Source organism: Xiphophorus couchianus, chromosome 10 (assembly GCF_001444195.1).
Source record: "Xiphophorus couchianus chromosome 10, X_couchianus-1.0, whole genome shotgun sequence".
Classification (NCBI taxonomy): domain Eukaryota; kingdom Metazoa; phylum Chordata; class Actinopteri; order Cyprinodontiformes; family Poeciliidae; genus Xiphophorus; species Xiphophorus couchianus.
The window spans coordinates 3,855,180-3,870,694 of record NC_040237.1 but is presented as its reverse complement, the minus strand read 5'-3'; the positions used below and the strand labels follow the sequence as shown (position 1 = coordinate 3,870,694).

The window sequence follows — 15,515 nt, the reverse complement described above, 5'->3', positions numbered from 1 at the left end:
CTGAATCCATCACTCTAAGAAACAACACACCTTTGCAACTCATAAATTGGCTGTATGAAAAACTAACCAGAGATTGCACAGGCACTAACTTTCCAATACAAATTCATCATTATGTTAACTTTAGTAACATTAATTTTTGGTAAATCAGAACCTCAATTTCTGCCAATCGTAACAGTATCCGAATGTGCTGACTTCAGCTTCTAAGCAACACATTAGCAAAATTAATGTGAGGTAGTGACACATCTGTTATTTAAAATGTTGTATAGCGCCAACGCAATTTACATCCCAAAGCACTTAAAAATACAAATAGGTTGAATTCAATTGTTTTAGGATGAAGAATTACTTTTTTCACCTATTCAAATTAATTCATTATTACAAAAGAATCATTAACATCAATTTTTGTTGCAACCACAACCAAATAAAAAATAAAGTTTTACTTGGGGCCAACTTAGTCTGATACCCCTAAATAAACTCCAGTACAGCCAGTTAACTTCAGAAGCCACCTAATTAGTGATTGGAAAGTGCAAGTGAAGAGGTACAGCTGTTCCTGGAAAGGCTCCTGATGTTTGTTAGAGAACATTAGTGAACAAACAGCTTCATGAAGAAACTCACCCAACAGGGATGAAGCTTTGGTGACGCTATGAAATAATATTCTAAGCTCTCAACACTTTTCAGACCACTGTTCAAACCTTCATTTCAAAAGAAAATGTTACTCCTGCAATCTCTGACAGGACAGAGAAGCAGAAGCTTTATTCGAAGCTGACATGTGAAGAAAAGTAGCTGGAAAAAGCCAATTACAACACAGTCATAAATCCCATTTGCAGCTTGCTACAAGACATGCAGTGGATAGAATATAACTACATTTTTGTCTGTAGTTGTGCAAAGCAAACCTATTAATTTTTCCACTTCACAGTTTAGTACTTTGTGTTGACTTACCACATAAAACTCCAACAAAACACAGGGACATTTGTAGCCAAGTCACACAATACAAACAATGTCCGTAAATGATATGTTGTCAGGGCACTGTAATATACAGATCTCACTAAATACATTCCAGTTGGATCCAGATTATAACACAAATCTGTCAAAACCAGTTGTGCATTTTAATACTCAACTCCTCAAAAGTAATTTGCCTGAGAAAATCCCTCCTGGGTCTTCCCCAAATCCTCCTCCCAGTGGGACGTGCCTGGAACACCTCACCAGGGAGGCGTCCAGGAGGCATCCTGACCCGATGCCTGAGCACCTTCACCTCTCCAGGTGAAGGAGCAGCGGCTTTACTCTGAGTCCCTCCCGGATGACCAAGCTTCTCATCCTATCGCTAAGGGAGAGCCCAGACACCTTACAGAGAAAACCCATTTCCCAAAGCTCATGACCATAGATGAGGGTAGGAATGTAGATCTACCTGTAAATCGAGAGCTTCACTTTTTACTCAACTCTCTCTTCACCACGACGGACTGGTGAAGAAAATTATGTTAATTGTTTTTTTCAACAGAGTAGGAAAGGATGTGAACAAGCTGGTAAAAGTACAAATCCCCCACAGGGTTGTTTCAGTCACAGCAGCTTTTAGTGTGATGCTGAGAGAAGACAGTTTTTACTTTAGCAGTGACATCTCTGTTAAAGCATTTGAGTCATATTGGTGGGTTGGATTGCAGATGCTCCCTGACTATTGGGAGAAGCATCCTCGACTTCAGAAGAGCGCTCCAGCATGAGGTTCAGCAGCCTCGGGGGAGAAATTTAGCCTTTATAAGACTTTCTTTTTCCCCCAGCATGCTCTTGCTTTTAATTACTTTGAAACCTGTTTGGAGGCCTCTTTAGGATTCAATTCATGCTCCACTGCTTAATATGTTGAGATGATGAGAATTTAGTTTATTTTTGGTAGGTTATAGTAAATAGCCAAAAAGTCAGTCTTTCAAAAAACTTCATCATCAAACTAGAAGTGTTTTATGCAGTAGGGGAAAAATCGCAGAAAAGTATCAGTTCTCCAAGGCTTATACAATAAATACTACTGAAACATTTCTTCAAATGTGATTTTTAACTGAGAAAGCATGTACTGATCAACTCCTCAAACATCATCATAACTAATGCAAGTGTTTAAACATAGAAATATCAAAAAAGGATCAGATACAATGTTAGGAAAGGTAATGTCTTTTATTGCAAAATTCAATAAACAATCAAAATTGTAACTTTTGATTTTATAATGCTACACAGTTGGTAATGTGTAGGACAATATTTGGGTAGCACAAACCAGGAACAGTGCCCCACAGTTTGGTCAAGAAAATCTAAAAGAAAAATGTTAAAAACATATTTGTGCAAGTCAGATTAATTTCAATGATTTAACTTAGACTGTCATGTTAACTAGTCTTTCTAAATTGCCCTTAGGCATCAGTGTGTGTTACCTTTCCTTTGTGTTGAGTCCTTTGTGTTGCGTTATCACATAAAATTGTAAGCATGCGTTACATTGTAATGTAACGCATGCTTCAAATGTCATGGGGTGTGAATACTTTTACAATGCACTGCAAACACAACTTTAAATGTATCAAAAATAAACAAACCAATCAGTCTGTAATAGAATGAGAAAATCATACATTCTTAATTACCATTTCAAACGGTATCATCACTTAACATTTGAGTGAAAATTATTAAAACCTGATATAAGGTCACTCGTGCATCTTGAGTGCCTCTTGGCATTTCTTTAAATCACAGGGAGTTATAAATGGCTAAAGTATGACTCAAAAAGATTACGTAAAGTCAGTTATCAGTTTAGCCTGAAGCATTTAAATGATAAAAAATATGTAAATGTTTTGCACTGGTTACTGCCATCTTTGCTCTGAAGACTAGCCATTGCCATTTTCAAAGAAAAGTGGCAACGACATTTTTAACCTCCCATCCCATCGGGTTAGAAATGCTTTGTGAAAAATGTAAGAGCTTCATTTTTGTAAACAACTGAAGGGGCTTAGAGCATATGAGAACTACACCCTCCCTGAAAGCAACAACACTGCCACGAATCTGCAATTTAAACAGCAATTTCCTCTATAAACAAAACAAACAAACAAACAAAAGACCCCAAGGGAATACTCTTTCAGCACCAATAATAAATTGCACAGTAAATAATAGTTTTCTTGAGGTCCGGACTACTCTTGTTGGTAATAATCTGACTGAAACAAGGCATCTGTTACCAGCTATCTCGTTTTTTATTAGCAAAATAGACATCAGTAGACTGTGAGATGAGATTTATGTCAAGGTCAGAACTTTAGGTGTAAATTATCAAACATAATCATATACATTTTTCACAATAGTTCACATCAAAGATTTTATTTTCATATTATGCAATGTGCAGCTCAATAAGTTAGAATATTTAAGTTAAAAAATTGAATTCTAGATCAATATGCATTGCATGCTGTATCTTGCAATGCATATTGTTTCTGTTACTTTTGATGAATATGGCTTTCTCCTAATGAAAATTACAAATATTTGTCTATAGAAGGAGCATTACATAAGACCAAGCCTACTAATATTTTAGTGGGAGGAAAAAAAGGAAAAGTTTTGTTTTATCAAATCCAAAGTCAGGGCAGTTGTCTATCAGGAAATGTTCAATCACGTCAGTCTTCCCTCTTCTGATGAACTTTGTTGGATGCATATTTCATTTTTCAGCAGGACTTGGCAACCTTAAGGACCGTTAGGTCCATACATAAGGAAACTTATGTATACATAAACTGTTCAGTACAAGGACATACTTTTCAGTAGGTTGACATTTGTGTTAAAATGTTTGCTGTTTTTATTGCTGTAATATTTGAAATTTCTGGGAGACTAAGTTTTGGATTTTTATCAGTTGAAAGCCATAATCCTCAATATTAGTTTGTGTGTAATAAATATAAATTTTTCATTACAAGTTAGTGAAACATTAACCTGCTGATGATCTCCCAATTTAATGAGATGCACTTGCAGTCACAAGGCTACCCCCCCACCCCCTGGAAAAAACAAGGGAACTGTCATCTACAGGTTGCTTCTGCTAACTGTCAGAGTTAAAAAACAAAAAACTTTGCATGGGAATTCAAAATCTTTTGTCACTGAGTTAGACCTTAAACAAGTTGAGTTGCAGTCCTGTAGCAAATGATGTGCATCTGACTTTAAAAAAGTACATTCAGTTAGAATTTAAACAGTAATAAATTCCAGTCATATTATTAAATCTCTGCAGATGGTTTTTTTTTCTGGCTAGCAATAAAGTGCACTTTAGCTTATGCACCTTAGCTTGTGCATAATAAGCTAAAGTGACTTCAGCTTTTGCACAACAAAACAAATTAATGATTGAAGCAGAAGAGCAGCCACAGTTTCATGCTACAAGCATGACACTGCAGTGTGTTTTTGATTAACATTTCTGAGTAGTTGCTGCTGTAGCAGAAAACCACAGAAAGTACTGCAGTTGTGGCTCATTCATGATAAAACGTCATTAAACGCTCAGTGAACATGACGTTTTAGATTCCATCTAAAGCACAAATAAATTCTCAGTTTTAATCGCAAACAGTCGTTTCAGTGTCTCAGTACGGATTCTGTTGCTGCATCTATTTACAATAAAATTCATTATACGTTCTGACTGCTTTAAACACTGGTTCTCTGGCTCCTGGCACTGCAGAGGATGCAGAAAGGCTATGGAGCTCCAAGTCTTTGTATTTGCCACGTTCTCAAAGCTGCTCTAATTCTGTGGCAGCTGATGATCGCAAACAGCAGATTTGCAAATCGAAAGCACCTGAACGTTTTATTTGACTTGAGAAGAGCTGTTCGGAGGGAGCTCAGTTTGGATGGTTGAAATTTTCTCTCCAATAATTCCCAGGGAGCTCTCTCTGTGCGATGAGCATGAAGCTCCCCTCTCTGCCGAGTGCTGCTCTGAGCTGTTGTCTTCATCTGCGTTCACGAAGGCTTCTCTGCTTTGTGGTTTGATGAACTGCACGCTTAGTCTCGGAGCGACTGTGGCGGCACCCTGATGGTTCGGTTTACGGAGACAGTGGGAGAGGGTAGAAACACAGCTCTTCTTGAAGTTCTCATTCATGAAGGCATACACGATTGGATTGTTGAAGCTGTTGAAGAATCCAATGGCCTGAACAATGGCGATGATCATGTTCAGGGTGACGCCATCATACTTCTTTTCCAGATCATCTAGACAATTGCATATAAACAAGCAAGTTAACTTAAATGTAGTTGTTAAAGGGGTAGTTTTTTATTTTTTATTTTATTTTATTTATTTACTTTTTAATCAATTTAAGGTTCTGTGGAATAGACATGAACAATCAGTATATTAGCATACCTAAAACCTCAGTTTAGATAAGCAAAGCAAAGCTCTGGTTTCAGAATTCACTTAACGTCTAATAACAGCAAAAAAAAAAAGAAGAAAGAAGTAAGAGCCAAAATTACTCCAACACCAGAGGAACGACTGACACAAATGGTCACAGAATAACCCCAAACATCTAAAGCACAACACGCCTCTTTTATCTCCTATAGTCGATAGTTTGCTAACTATATTTAACAGAAAAAAATCACACAAAGACATCACTGATGTTGACCAGACTTTCTGGTGCACAATGGCAGCTGTTTTGTTATTTGAATATTTCAGTTCCCCTCTGTGTTTTTGTCACATTGCTTTTTGACCGGCTGCATCAGTCAATTAGTCAGTCAATCAAGTGTATTTGTAAAAGTACATTTCAGCAACAAAGCAGTTCAAATTGCTTAATGTCATGAAAACATAAAAACATCATGCATGTCACCCCACAGAAATTTTGAGCCAAGACAATTCAACATGTTCAATATCCCCAATTTTAGATGCGAGCATGCTCACTGGAGTTTGCTCCAGCTTGCTTTGGTGAGCAAACTGGATTCCTGATAACACACAACACACAGCAGGAATATTTAATAAGAATGTCTTATTAGATAAGAGCCATGCCAATAATTGGCAGATCCTTCAGATTGTTGGAAGAGGAAAATCTTCACAAAAATTGGTATAAAGAACTTGCTGTGTGAACTGGGTATTATACAAATAGATAAAGGTTCAAAGCGCATTACTATCTCCACCTCTGAATGTCTTCAAAAAATTAATAAAAACATTTCTTTAAAGTGTCCTAGTCAAAATCTGAACTCTGACTGAGATTATGTGGCATGACCTCAAAAGCTAGAAAATCCATGAATGAGCGTCCAGAAATTCTTCCACAGCGATGTTAAAGATGCCAGTTTCTGCAGACACTTGATGGAAGTCTTCAGAAGTTAACTTCTTTTTCACATAAAACCAGGTTGTTTTGGCTGCCTTCTCCCTTTATTAATAATCATCTGAATACTGCTTTTTGTATTTACTAAGGTTGACTTTGCCTAAAGATTTCTTCTGTGTCACAAAAGAGAAGAAATCTTTAGGAGTGCAAATGCTTTTTCACTGCAAGAAGTACATTAAGCCGTACTTACTGTACTCAAACAGCATGTGGACTGTGTGGAAAGGAGCCCAGCAAATGGTGAATAGCAAGACGATTGTGACCATCATTTTCACAGCTCTTTTCTTTTTCCTGTAAAATGACACATTATCATTTAAGAGTAAACATTTATGTAGACAATAAAGCACATCTCAAATTTTACTGCTCTAGTTTTCTAACAGAAGTGCACCACTTATTAGTCCAGCAGCTGATTCTTCTATTTTAGAGAATCATAGTCCTAGTGAAAAAAGAACACGTGGACATCCTGGTTATATTCAAGTCAAATTAATCAAATAATAAGATTATTACAGCCTATAATCTTTGTGTGTTTGAAGGCCAGTGGAGGTTTGTCCACATAGAAAGTGGATGGCAGCTATTGTTCATTGAAGAGAAGCAAAGAAGGTCAACATATAAGAAGTACTTTGTTAAAGAAAAACAACAGTCTCGGCGCCTACATTCTCCTATTACTTTGTCATTGTTGACATTCTCATTAAAAGCTTTTTAAAAGCGATGTCTGCAAGGTGAGGATCAGTGAAAGGCTGTCATTATGTATTGCCCATGAACACATCATCTTACCAAGGACTTACACTGATTGGTATACACTGTGTCCAATTGTCAATTTACCATTTCAACAAAAAAACTAAAGTGGGGGAGTTATAAGCAAGCGTGTGAAAGAAGCTTCCATTAATTGTCTACAAACAGCATCCATATGCCGATCATTATTGTTAATGATTTAAAACATTTATGTGGTCTACCTACCTCTTCTGTTCACTAACTTATCACATCAGCATGTTTTAAATGCCAAGTCTTTTTCTGACAAAAGAAATGTACTCACAGGTTGTAAATTTCACTAAACATCTTGTTAATTGAAGTAAACCCTACTGTGGTACCCACCTGGAGATCTTGCCAATCTCCCTGTGGTTCATGGTATTCAGGACCGACGCATCGCCCACCCGCTTGCGAATCCACAGCTCAATAGCGATGCGTGTGTAGAGGAACAGCATGGCTGCCAGAGGGAGCAGGAACAGAGCCACCATGATGAAGGTGGTGTACGCCTGTCTGTAGGTCAGCGAACTCCAACTCTCCTGACAGCACACGTGGTAGTGATCGTACAGAAAGTCATACTTCACCTGGGGATGAGTAACGAGAAAAGCGCTGAGGCTAAATACATAAGAAGTGACAACTCGGATTAATAGTTTTTTGTCACATAAAGTAGAATCAATTTTTGCTAAGCTTTGCTGTATTTATTTCACATTCAGAGTGCTTTGTTAAAATTTTCATATGCCTTAACCCTCTCCACACATTGTCACGCAGCTACGACAAGCTTTCACACAACAACGTTCATCATTGAGATGTGTAAGGAAAAATATGTATGCAGGAAAAATCTGAAAAGTTGTTTGAATTCTGTGGTCACCCCACCTCACTCAGTAGTTTATAAAAGCAACTGCTACTGTAATTACACTACATTACATTTTTGCACAATAGTTCAGGTAAAGTCAGACCGAACAAATCCTATCTGCAAACAGCTGATGCTGCCACATATTCTCATCTAGATTTAGATTTGGACTTTGAATGAGTCTTTCTAACACTATATGTTCAGGGTCATTGTCCTGCTTCATTCAGAAGTTTTTGCAAATCCTGTATTGCATAACAGTTGATGGGATCTTTGATTGTTTTTGAGGCAGCAGTCGGAGACGACGGCCCAGACAACCATTCACCAAAAATCACCACTGCACATCAACTAACGTAATCACTTTTACTGACTTCAGTGATGATGTGCTAGTCTAAGATAAATTGTTTGCTTGACACACGTCCATATAAAGGCTGCGATTATCTAGTGAAATGAGGGACGCTATAGAAGGCTATTTAGTAACGTGGCGCTATGAAGGGCACTTACCTCTAGCTGCTGCACAAATAGCATCGGTGAACCCACTATTACAGAAGCAATCCATACAAGCCCTATAGGAGTCATGCAGAAAAAAAGCTGATGTTATCTGAGAAAACAGTTCTTGCTTTCATAAAAATGTTTCCATAAAATTGTAAAAACAACCTTTTCGTCTTCAGTGCCACTGCCCTTCTCACTTGATTCACATGCTCCCAGGCAAGTTACTCAACATTTCTTGGATCTGTTTCAATAGTGTAAAGCCACCATACTCAACTCACATAACCCAATGTTGGATGATTCCTGGGACTGACTTTAATTGTTGTATGAAAATTACATCAAATAAAACAGAATTGTTATTTTCACAGGAAACATTCCATCTCATTTTGATTTTATTCATTTTTCTTAAAGATAAAAGCCCTCACTCCAAACACTATAGGAGCTTGTGTGTGTCATATGTTGAAAATAGTTTGCAGAGGAGAAAACAGAGGAGCATAAAAGGTAGAAAATATAAATATGGGAACTTTCAAGTGAAACATAATACCAAGCATCTTGTACGCTCGTTTAGACGAGTACTGCCGCCTCATTTTCAGAGGGAAGACGATGCCCTGGTATCTTTCAATGGCGATGCAGGTCATTGTCAGGATGCCTGTCACTATGGCTGTGGTCTGCACAAAAGGAACTGTCTTGCAAACGAGAACCCCTGCAGGCAAAAGCAAAGGGGTAAAACAGATAAGGTCCAGAAAAGCAGCAGAGGTTAATGAAAAACAGTGAGGATGGGAGGATTGTGACAGGAAACAAAGGCAACCTTGTCATCTTTCCCCACAGTTTGAGGTGGCAACCGTCTCCCACTAGACAGCAGTAAGTGGACTCATTTCACAGATAACGAAGTACAGACTTTACCCTGATGCACCCTGAACTTTTTGTGGGAACAGACACAGGTGCTTTCAGCTCTCTGTGGTCTTACTGTGATGTGCTGCTGGGTACCTCTTGTTGATCACATCATGTAATGCACAATTATTTTCCAACTAGCAAAGGATGGATCACCTAAAACAAGAGATCATGTTTGATCCATCTAAGGAAGTAGTTCTAAATCCCAATATGTTTTAGTCAAACATATTGGTCAAACTTCTCCCTCCTAAAAAATCCAACAAAAGATGTTAAATCACACCACCATACTCACAGAAACAGATTACTTCAGTCTAAATAGTTTAATTTATCAAATGGAAATTTATGTAAAAGCAAATGTAAACCACATTTTCTATGTCCAATTTATATTCTGCCCCACCAAGTCAATGCTACATAGAATCACCTGGTCTTTATGTACGTCAGCTTTGCATATCTACAGCCCAATAGTTTTGCAGCTTTGTCCTTATAGCATAGCTCAAGTTTATTCAAATTGAATAGCAGGCATCTGTTGGATTTAGGTAGCTTGACAAGGCCATCAAAAGAAATTTGCAATGATGTTTTGGGTTTGCTTTGCTGGAAACTGAACCTTCACATCAGGTTTAAGTGTTTTGCCTCCATCGGGGTTTGCTTTTTTCCCATATTTGCTGTGTCCCTTAAATGGTCATAGAGCAAACTGGATTTCATTTCTGTTAAAGACAGCTTTCTTCTTGCCACTGGTCCATTAAGGTCACATTTGTAGAGTGCACAACTAATAGTTTTCCTGTCGACAGATTCTTCCACCCCAAACGTGGATCTCTACAGCTCCTTCGGAGTTGTCTTTTTTTTCTCCTGCTGCTTATCTGATTATTGCTCTCTTTGTGCAGGTTGTCAATTTAAGTGGATGACCTTGTCTCGGTAGGTGTCTTGGGTTCTTTCTATTTTAAGACGATGACTTCAACAGTCCTCTGTGAGATCTTCAAAGCTTTTCATATTGTTTTATATCCTAACCGCATTTTAAATTTCCCCAGATCTTTATCTTTGACCTGTCTTTAATATTGCTCGATCGATATGATGTTTGTTCACTAATACTGTCTGACTAACCTCCATTCGCTTCACAATTTATAAACTCCTTTGTGGTGGTGTCCCATATCAATTTCCAATCAAATAAACTTGATGTTTGAGGACATAATATGACATAATGTGGAAAAAGTTTAATATTTTTGCAAGGCACTGCTGTATGTGCAGAAGCATGAAATTATATTTGCAATCTTTAAATACAATAAGAGAATAATACAAAAAACACCAATAATGAATAAAAAATGTGGAGCAATGGAGAGTTTAACCTTCTCTTGATGTCTTCAAATATAACAAAACTGCCAATAAAATCAAAAACTGCATGAGGACGTATTGTGATATGCAGGCAATATTTGACATCAGTAGAGCTGCTTGCTCACAATGTCATTATTCCATATTTAAAAAGAAGCAGGCATCCACTTCATAAATGTCTGTTAATCTTGTTATTTTCCCTTTGTCACATTTCGTCACTTTCTATCCTCGCCTCATTAGTTGTAGTTTTTTGCGGGTCATGGATTTGACCAGCTGGTCAGTTGGAGCCAGAGGCACTTCATCGCTCATATTATCACAGACGTCTGGCTCAAACTGATATGCCCTTTTTTTCTTTCGTCATTTTCTGAGGCTCTAGGGCTTATTTGTCATTTGTGTATTGGCTACAGCTGTGGCTTAGGTTTCTCCTTCAGGTTTTATAACTTGAAGGCATTCTTGTTGCTTTTACATGCTGGCCAACAATTTACTTTGAAGTGTGTTCTGAATCATAACTTGACTTAGAGCCTTACTGAAAAGGGTCGCTAAGTGATACACTCAATATAAATTAACTACCGTATACAGATTTTTTCTAGCCTTTAGTTCTGTTAATTATGTTTTTTTCCGCTTATAGCTAACTAAAACACAGCATTTAAGAGTAGAACATTACACCAGACCAATAATTTTTATTTTACTACATAATGTTTTAATGCTGTTTTAATACTGAAACGTTTAACACCTGCTAAAAGCAGACTGGGCTCTTCATTCCCAAATAAAAAACTAAACATATTTTAATCTGAAAACTTTGGATCGTTAAGTAAAAGTGGAATCTTTCTTGTCCTTAGCCCAGGTTAAGGACCTGGGCTAAGGACATTATTTACTAAGCTAACAAGTAGCTTAGTAGCTTAGACTAAGCTGCAGCCTTATGAATATCCTCCAAATTCCTGAATGAGCGTTGAGTCACAGCCGACACCAGGCTGAGGTTCTCTGTGTTGCATATATTGCTTTTCTAAAACAGATTTTCCTTCCGTTCAACTTTCTGTGATTTTCCTTGGACGTAGCACTGTGGTATCCTCCAGCTGCTTGGTGATCTTCCTCAAATGAGCCATCGCCTTTTGTAGGCCATACCATTCTGTGTTAATCTTTTAGATTTCCTATCAGTTTTTCGTCAAATTACATTTTTCTGAGAAGCTGCCTAAAATAAATCACTATGTGTGGAATGTATGGAATGTGTGGAATGAGCATATATTAAATATGCAGTTGTAGTTTATAAATTAGAACATACAGTACATCCCAATGAGTCTCGTTTGTAACATTAAAAATGTGACAACAATGTACAGCTCAAACAAAAATGTTTGAGCTGTACAAACATTTTTGTACAGGTAACAAAAATGTTTGAGCTGTACATTGTTCATTTCTAAGTAAAGTTTACTATCATTATTATTAGTATTTTACTTTTGAACAGTTAACAGTGGCTACAAGATGTTGCTTTTATAACCAGGAGAAGCTGATTAGCTCTTCAAAAGCTCAAATAATATATTCTACTTAATTATGTTGTTTATTTTTTCACCCGCGTAGGAGAGCAGGTGATTTTTATAACTATTTCCTTCAACTGCGCTGACATGCAGATACCTGAAAGGTATCACATTTTCTGCCAAAAAAAATCAACAACAAAAAAACGCCCATGTTTATGACTTCTTTTTTTTCACACTGCAAAATGCAAGTTATTTAAAACGGAAGCTCACCTCCAAACCATTCAGACGAGATGTTCTGTAACAAAGTGAAGGGTATGCAGAAGAAAGTGATGAGGAGGTCGCTGACCGCCAGGGAGCAGATGAAGATGTCCGTGGCTGTCTGTATCGCCCGCTTCTTCAGAACTATGTAGATGACCAGACTGTTTCCGGCCAGCGCCAGGACGAAGATCACCACATACATGATGACGAAGGTGGTCTTGGCGCTGTACGGCAGCTCGGGAATGTAGACGAGCGGCTGGATGTTGTAAGTGTTGATGAACTCCTGGCGGCTCAGGTTGTAGAACTGGAGCATCTCCCGCAGCACTTCGGGGGTAATTTTGGAGGAACCCTGTCCCGAATCTGTCGAGGCTGCTGCCATTTTCTCTTGGCAAAACTGTCTATAACTCCGGCGCGAACTTGGGGGTGAAAAAAAGAAGAAATGCCAACTCTTCAGAGCGCAGGCAGCATCTCCATCCTACAGGTGCGTGTGGATGTGGCGCTGACTCTTTAACCCAGCACAGACAGCTGTTGTGCTGCAGATGCTTCACTCGCTCTCTGTCTATCTCTCTCGCTCTGTCTCCTACTTTCTTTTTCTTTTTAAACATATCAAACGTAAAATTCAAATGGAGATTCACCTCACATATTTTTTCAAATTTTCAACGAATTTTGAATGATTTTTTTTTTTTTTTTAAATTCATGCTTGATTTTCGGGAATTTTCCCTTTTCTTACAAGGTTTGCTATAAAATAAACGCTGTTTAAAATGTGCAGACTGTAGAAAGACTGCTTCACCCTATGGTAATGTAAGAAAATGAGATCATAATCAAAACTTTTCCACTTTGACATTTGCAATCCAACTGAAAAAACAAAATTTACAAATGAAATAAGATAGAATTTTACATGGTGCAGGAATTTCAGACTCAAATATTCTCTGAACACTTCCCACAAGGCTAAGAGCTTACAATCTGTTTTCCTTCAGTCCCTCTGTTTCCTGCTGTTGAACACCTGCTTTCCATCTGCTCCTTTACCGTAGCATCAAGTAATTAAGTTCCCACTATTGCACTCAGTAATGTCAGACTCAGATCCTCTTATTGTCTTCACTCAGGTTTCCTGTCAATTCAATTCACTAGATGAGCTTTTTCACTTTCTCTAGCATTTCTCATTTGTACTTGAGTCCTCTACAAATACTCAACATGACAAAGAATTTGTTTCTATTTTTCTTTTTTTTTCATAATTACATTTGTCAGATTTTACACTGATGTTGGGCCTGGCTCATCTGTTTATAATTTAGTTGCAAGATAAATGATGTGAAAAAGCTTTTGAAATAAGTTTTCACAGCCTTATAATTATAATCAGTCACACTCTTGCAAAAAATAAGAACTAGTATACAAGCATTAGTATTCATCTAATGTGGCTGCACATTTTACCATTTCCTAGAGTAGAAATGGCAAGTCCTTGAATCATCAACTTTTCCGCTCCACATGTTCCACTTTTAGCTCTTTGCCCCTGATTCTTCAGAATTATCCTGCTGCCTGTGTTAAACTGTGTGATTCAGCAAGCAACATTTCTACAAAAACAGCAAAAATGTTGTTCACTTTACTAGAGAAACATGATAGTAAGCATTAATAGCCTATCTGAAAGGTCTTTTTTTCAAACCATCAACAGCGCATAGGAGAATTTGAGGCTGTTCCACGGCCATAATAATAACAAAAATAGAATTGCTCGGGAAGTTAAGATAATCTAAAGTTAACCCATTTATGTCTCCTTTGGTGTTGTTGTTTTATATTTTTGTACCATTGACCCTTCCATTCAAAAACATTTGACTGAATAATTGATAGGTATATATATTTCTTAGTTTACTGATTGAAAAACATGTTCAAAGCCTCCTTTTCCCATCAACATGCTTGAATGTATGAAACTTGTAAGTAATGAGAAAAAACTCAGTCTTTTAAGCCTCATGACTCTCATCTGACCACACATAATGAAAAATAAGCTTTTTCAAATCTTTTTCAGCTTACAGCAAAGCTTCATGGATCAATGAATGAGTATAAAAGAAGACTGATCGGTGTTTGTTTTCTCCCATTTGTCACATTATTATCTTTCTAAATGGCCTTGGTGGGCTTCGTTAAGCACTGGAAGTCCTTTGGAAAAGAGCAGAAAAAGCCAGGTAAGTGGAACAAGTGAGTCATGAGGAGCTTTGCACTAACATGTTTAATATATATATAAAGCAATGTATTTAATTTATGAAGGAAGGCATTGTGTATTTAAAACCTAATCCTTCACACTTTATAAAGTTCAAGCATTCTGTTATGACATTAAATTATGTGAGATGAGATCACAGTTTCATGTTACTGTTTGGTAGCCAGGCTACAAGACTGCTCTATTAATACCTTGAAGATTATTCACAGGATTTGGGGAAATCAATGAATGGACAAACAACCTGCAAATCACTGGAAAATAGCATTTATTTAATGTTTCATCACCTGAAATCTCATGCCTGACTGACACTCCTTTATGTTTAAAGCATTAAGCCTTCTTTTGTTGAAGTCTTTCAGCATGCTATTTGCATCAGTTTGTGATAACATTTCTCTATCCAATTTTATTCTGCAGTCCTGCCAGTCCCTTGCACACCTTACGTTTACTCCCGGTGAATGCTTTTTGATCCACTAAGTTAAAAATTAATATGTGGTATTGTGGGCTGAAAGGTTAAAATTTTGTTTCATCAGAACATCACACAGAAAAAGCTTCTGTCTTGCAACCCAACTTTTATTCTTAAGACATATCTAGAATTCAGGAGATTAGAGTTTAAACGGTGTAAAGGTTTCTGTTTTAATAAATGCGATCTTGTGAATATTTTTGATAGACGTCATATAATTCATCTGACAAATTTTTCTTTCTTACTTTCATTGCATATCTTGTTTGTCAGGACTGCACATACAAAACCATAATCATCACATTCAGAAATATATTTTTAGATTTTTTATGTTTTACAAATGTGTTTAAATTTTAAGAAAAAACTCATATAATGAGATTTCTACAAATTCACTTAGAATGAAAGATAAAAGTTGAATAATTTAAACCCAGGAAGACAATTTTACAGCAAATCCCAGATTGCCATGGCAGATAATCCGTCATGGGATATCGATGTTTTAGCAGCCTAACACAGGAATAGATGCTGGTATCAGCGCTGCAGGTCAGCTGGTGAAAAGGGCGACAGCATGATTTATGAACAGAAACGGGCTTTAATT

At 37.2% G+C, this 15,515-nt stretch overlaps 1 protein-coding gene across 1 annotated transcript; it reads right to left on the bottom strand.

The window, feature by feature from the left end:
* Positions 1-2,129: 2,129 nt before the first annotated feature.
* On the bottom strand, positions 2,130-12,648 carry qrfprb (pyroglutamylated RFamide peptide receptor b). Its single transcript, XM_028029069.1, has 6 exons — positions 12,282-12,648; positions 8,873-9,031; positions 8,344-8,405; positions 7,341-7,576; positions 6,442-6,539; positions 2,130-5,151 (listed from the first exon to the last, which is right to left on the bottom strand). Exons 1-6 carry the CDS (start codon positions 12,646-12,648, stop codon positions 4,754-4,756), a joined length of 1,320 nt encoding a protein of 439 aa, XP_027884870.1. The 3' UTR covers positions 2,130-4,753.
* Between the last annotated feature and the right edge of the window lie 2,867 nt (positions 12,649-15,515).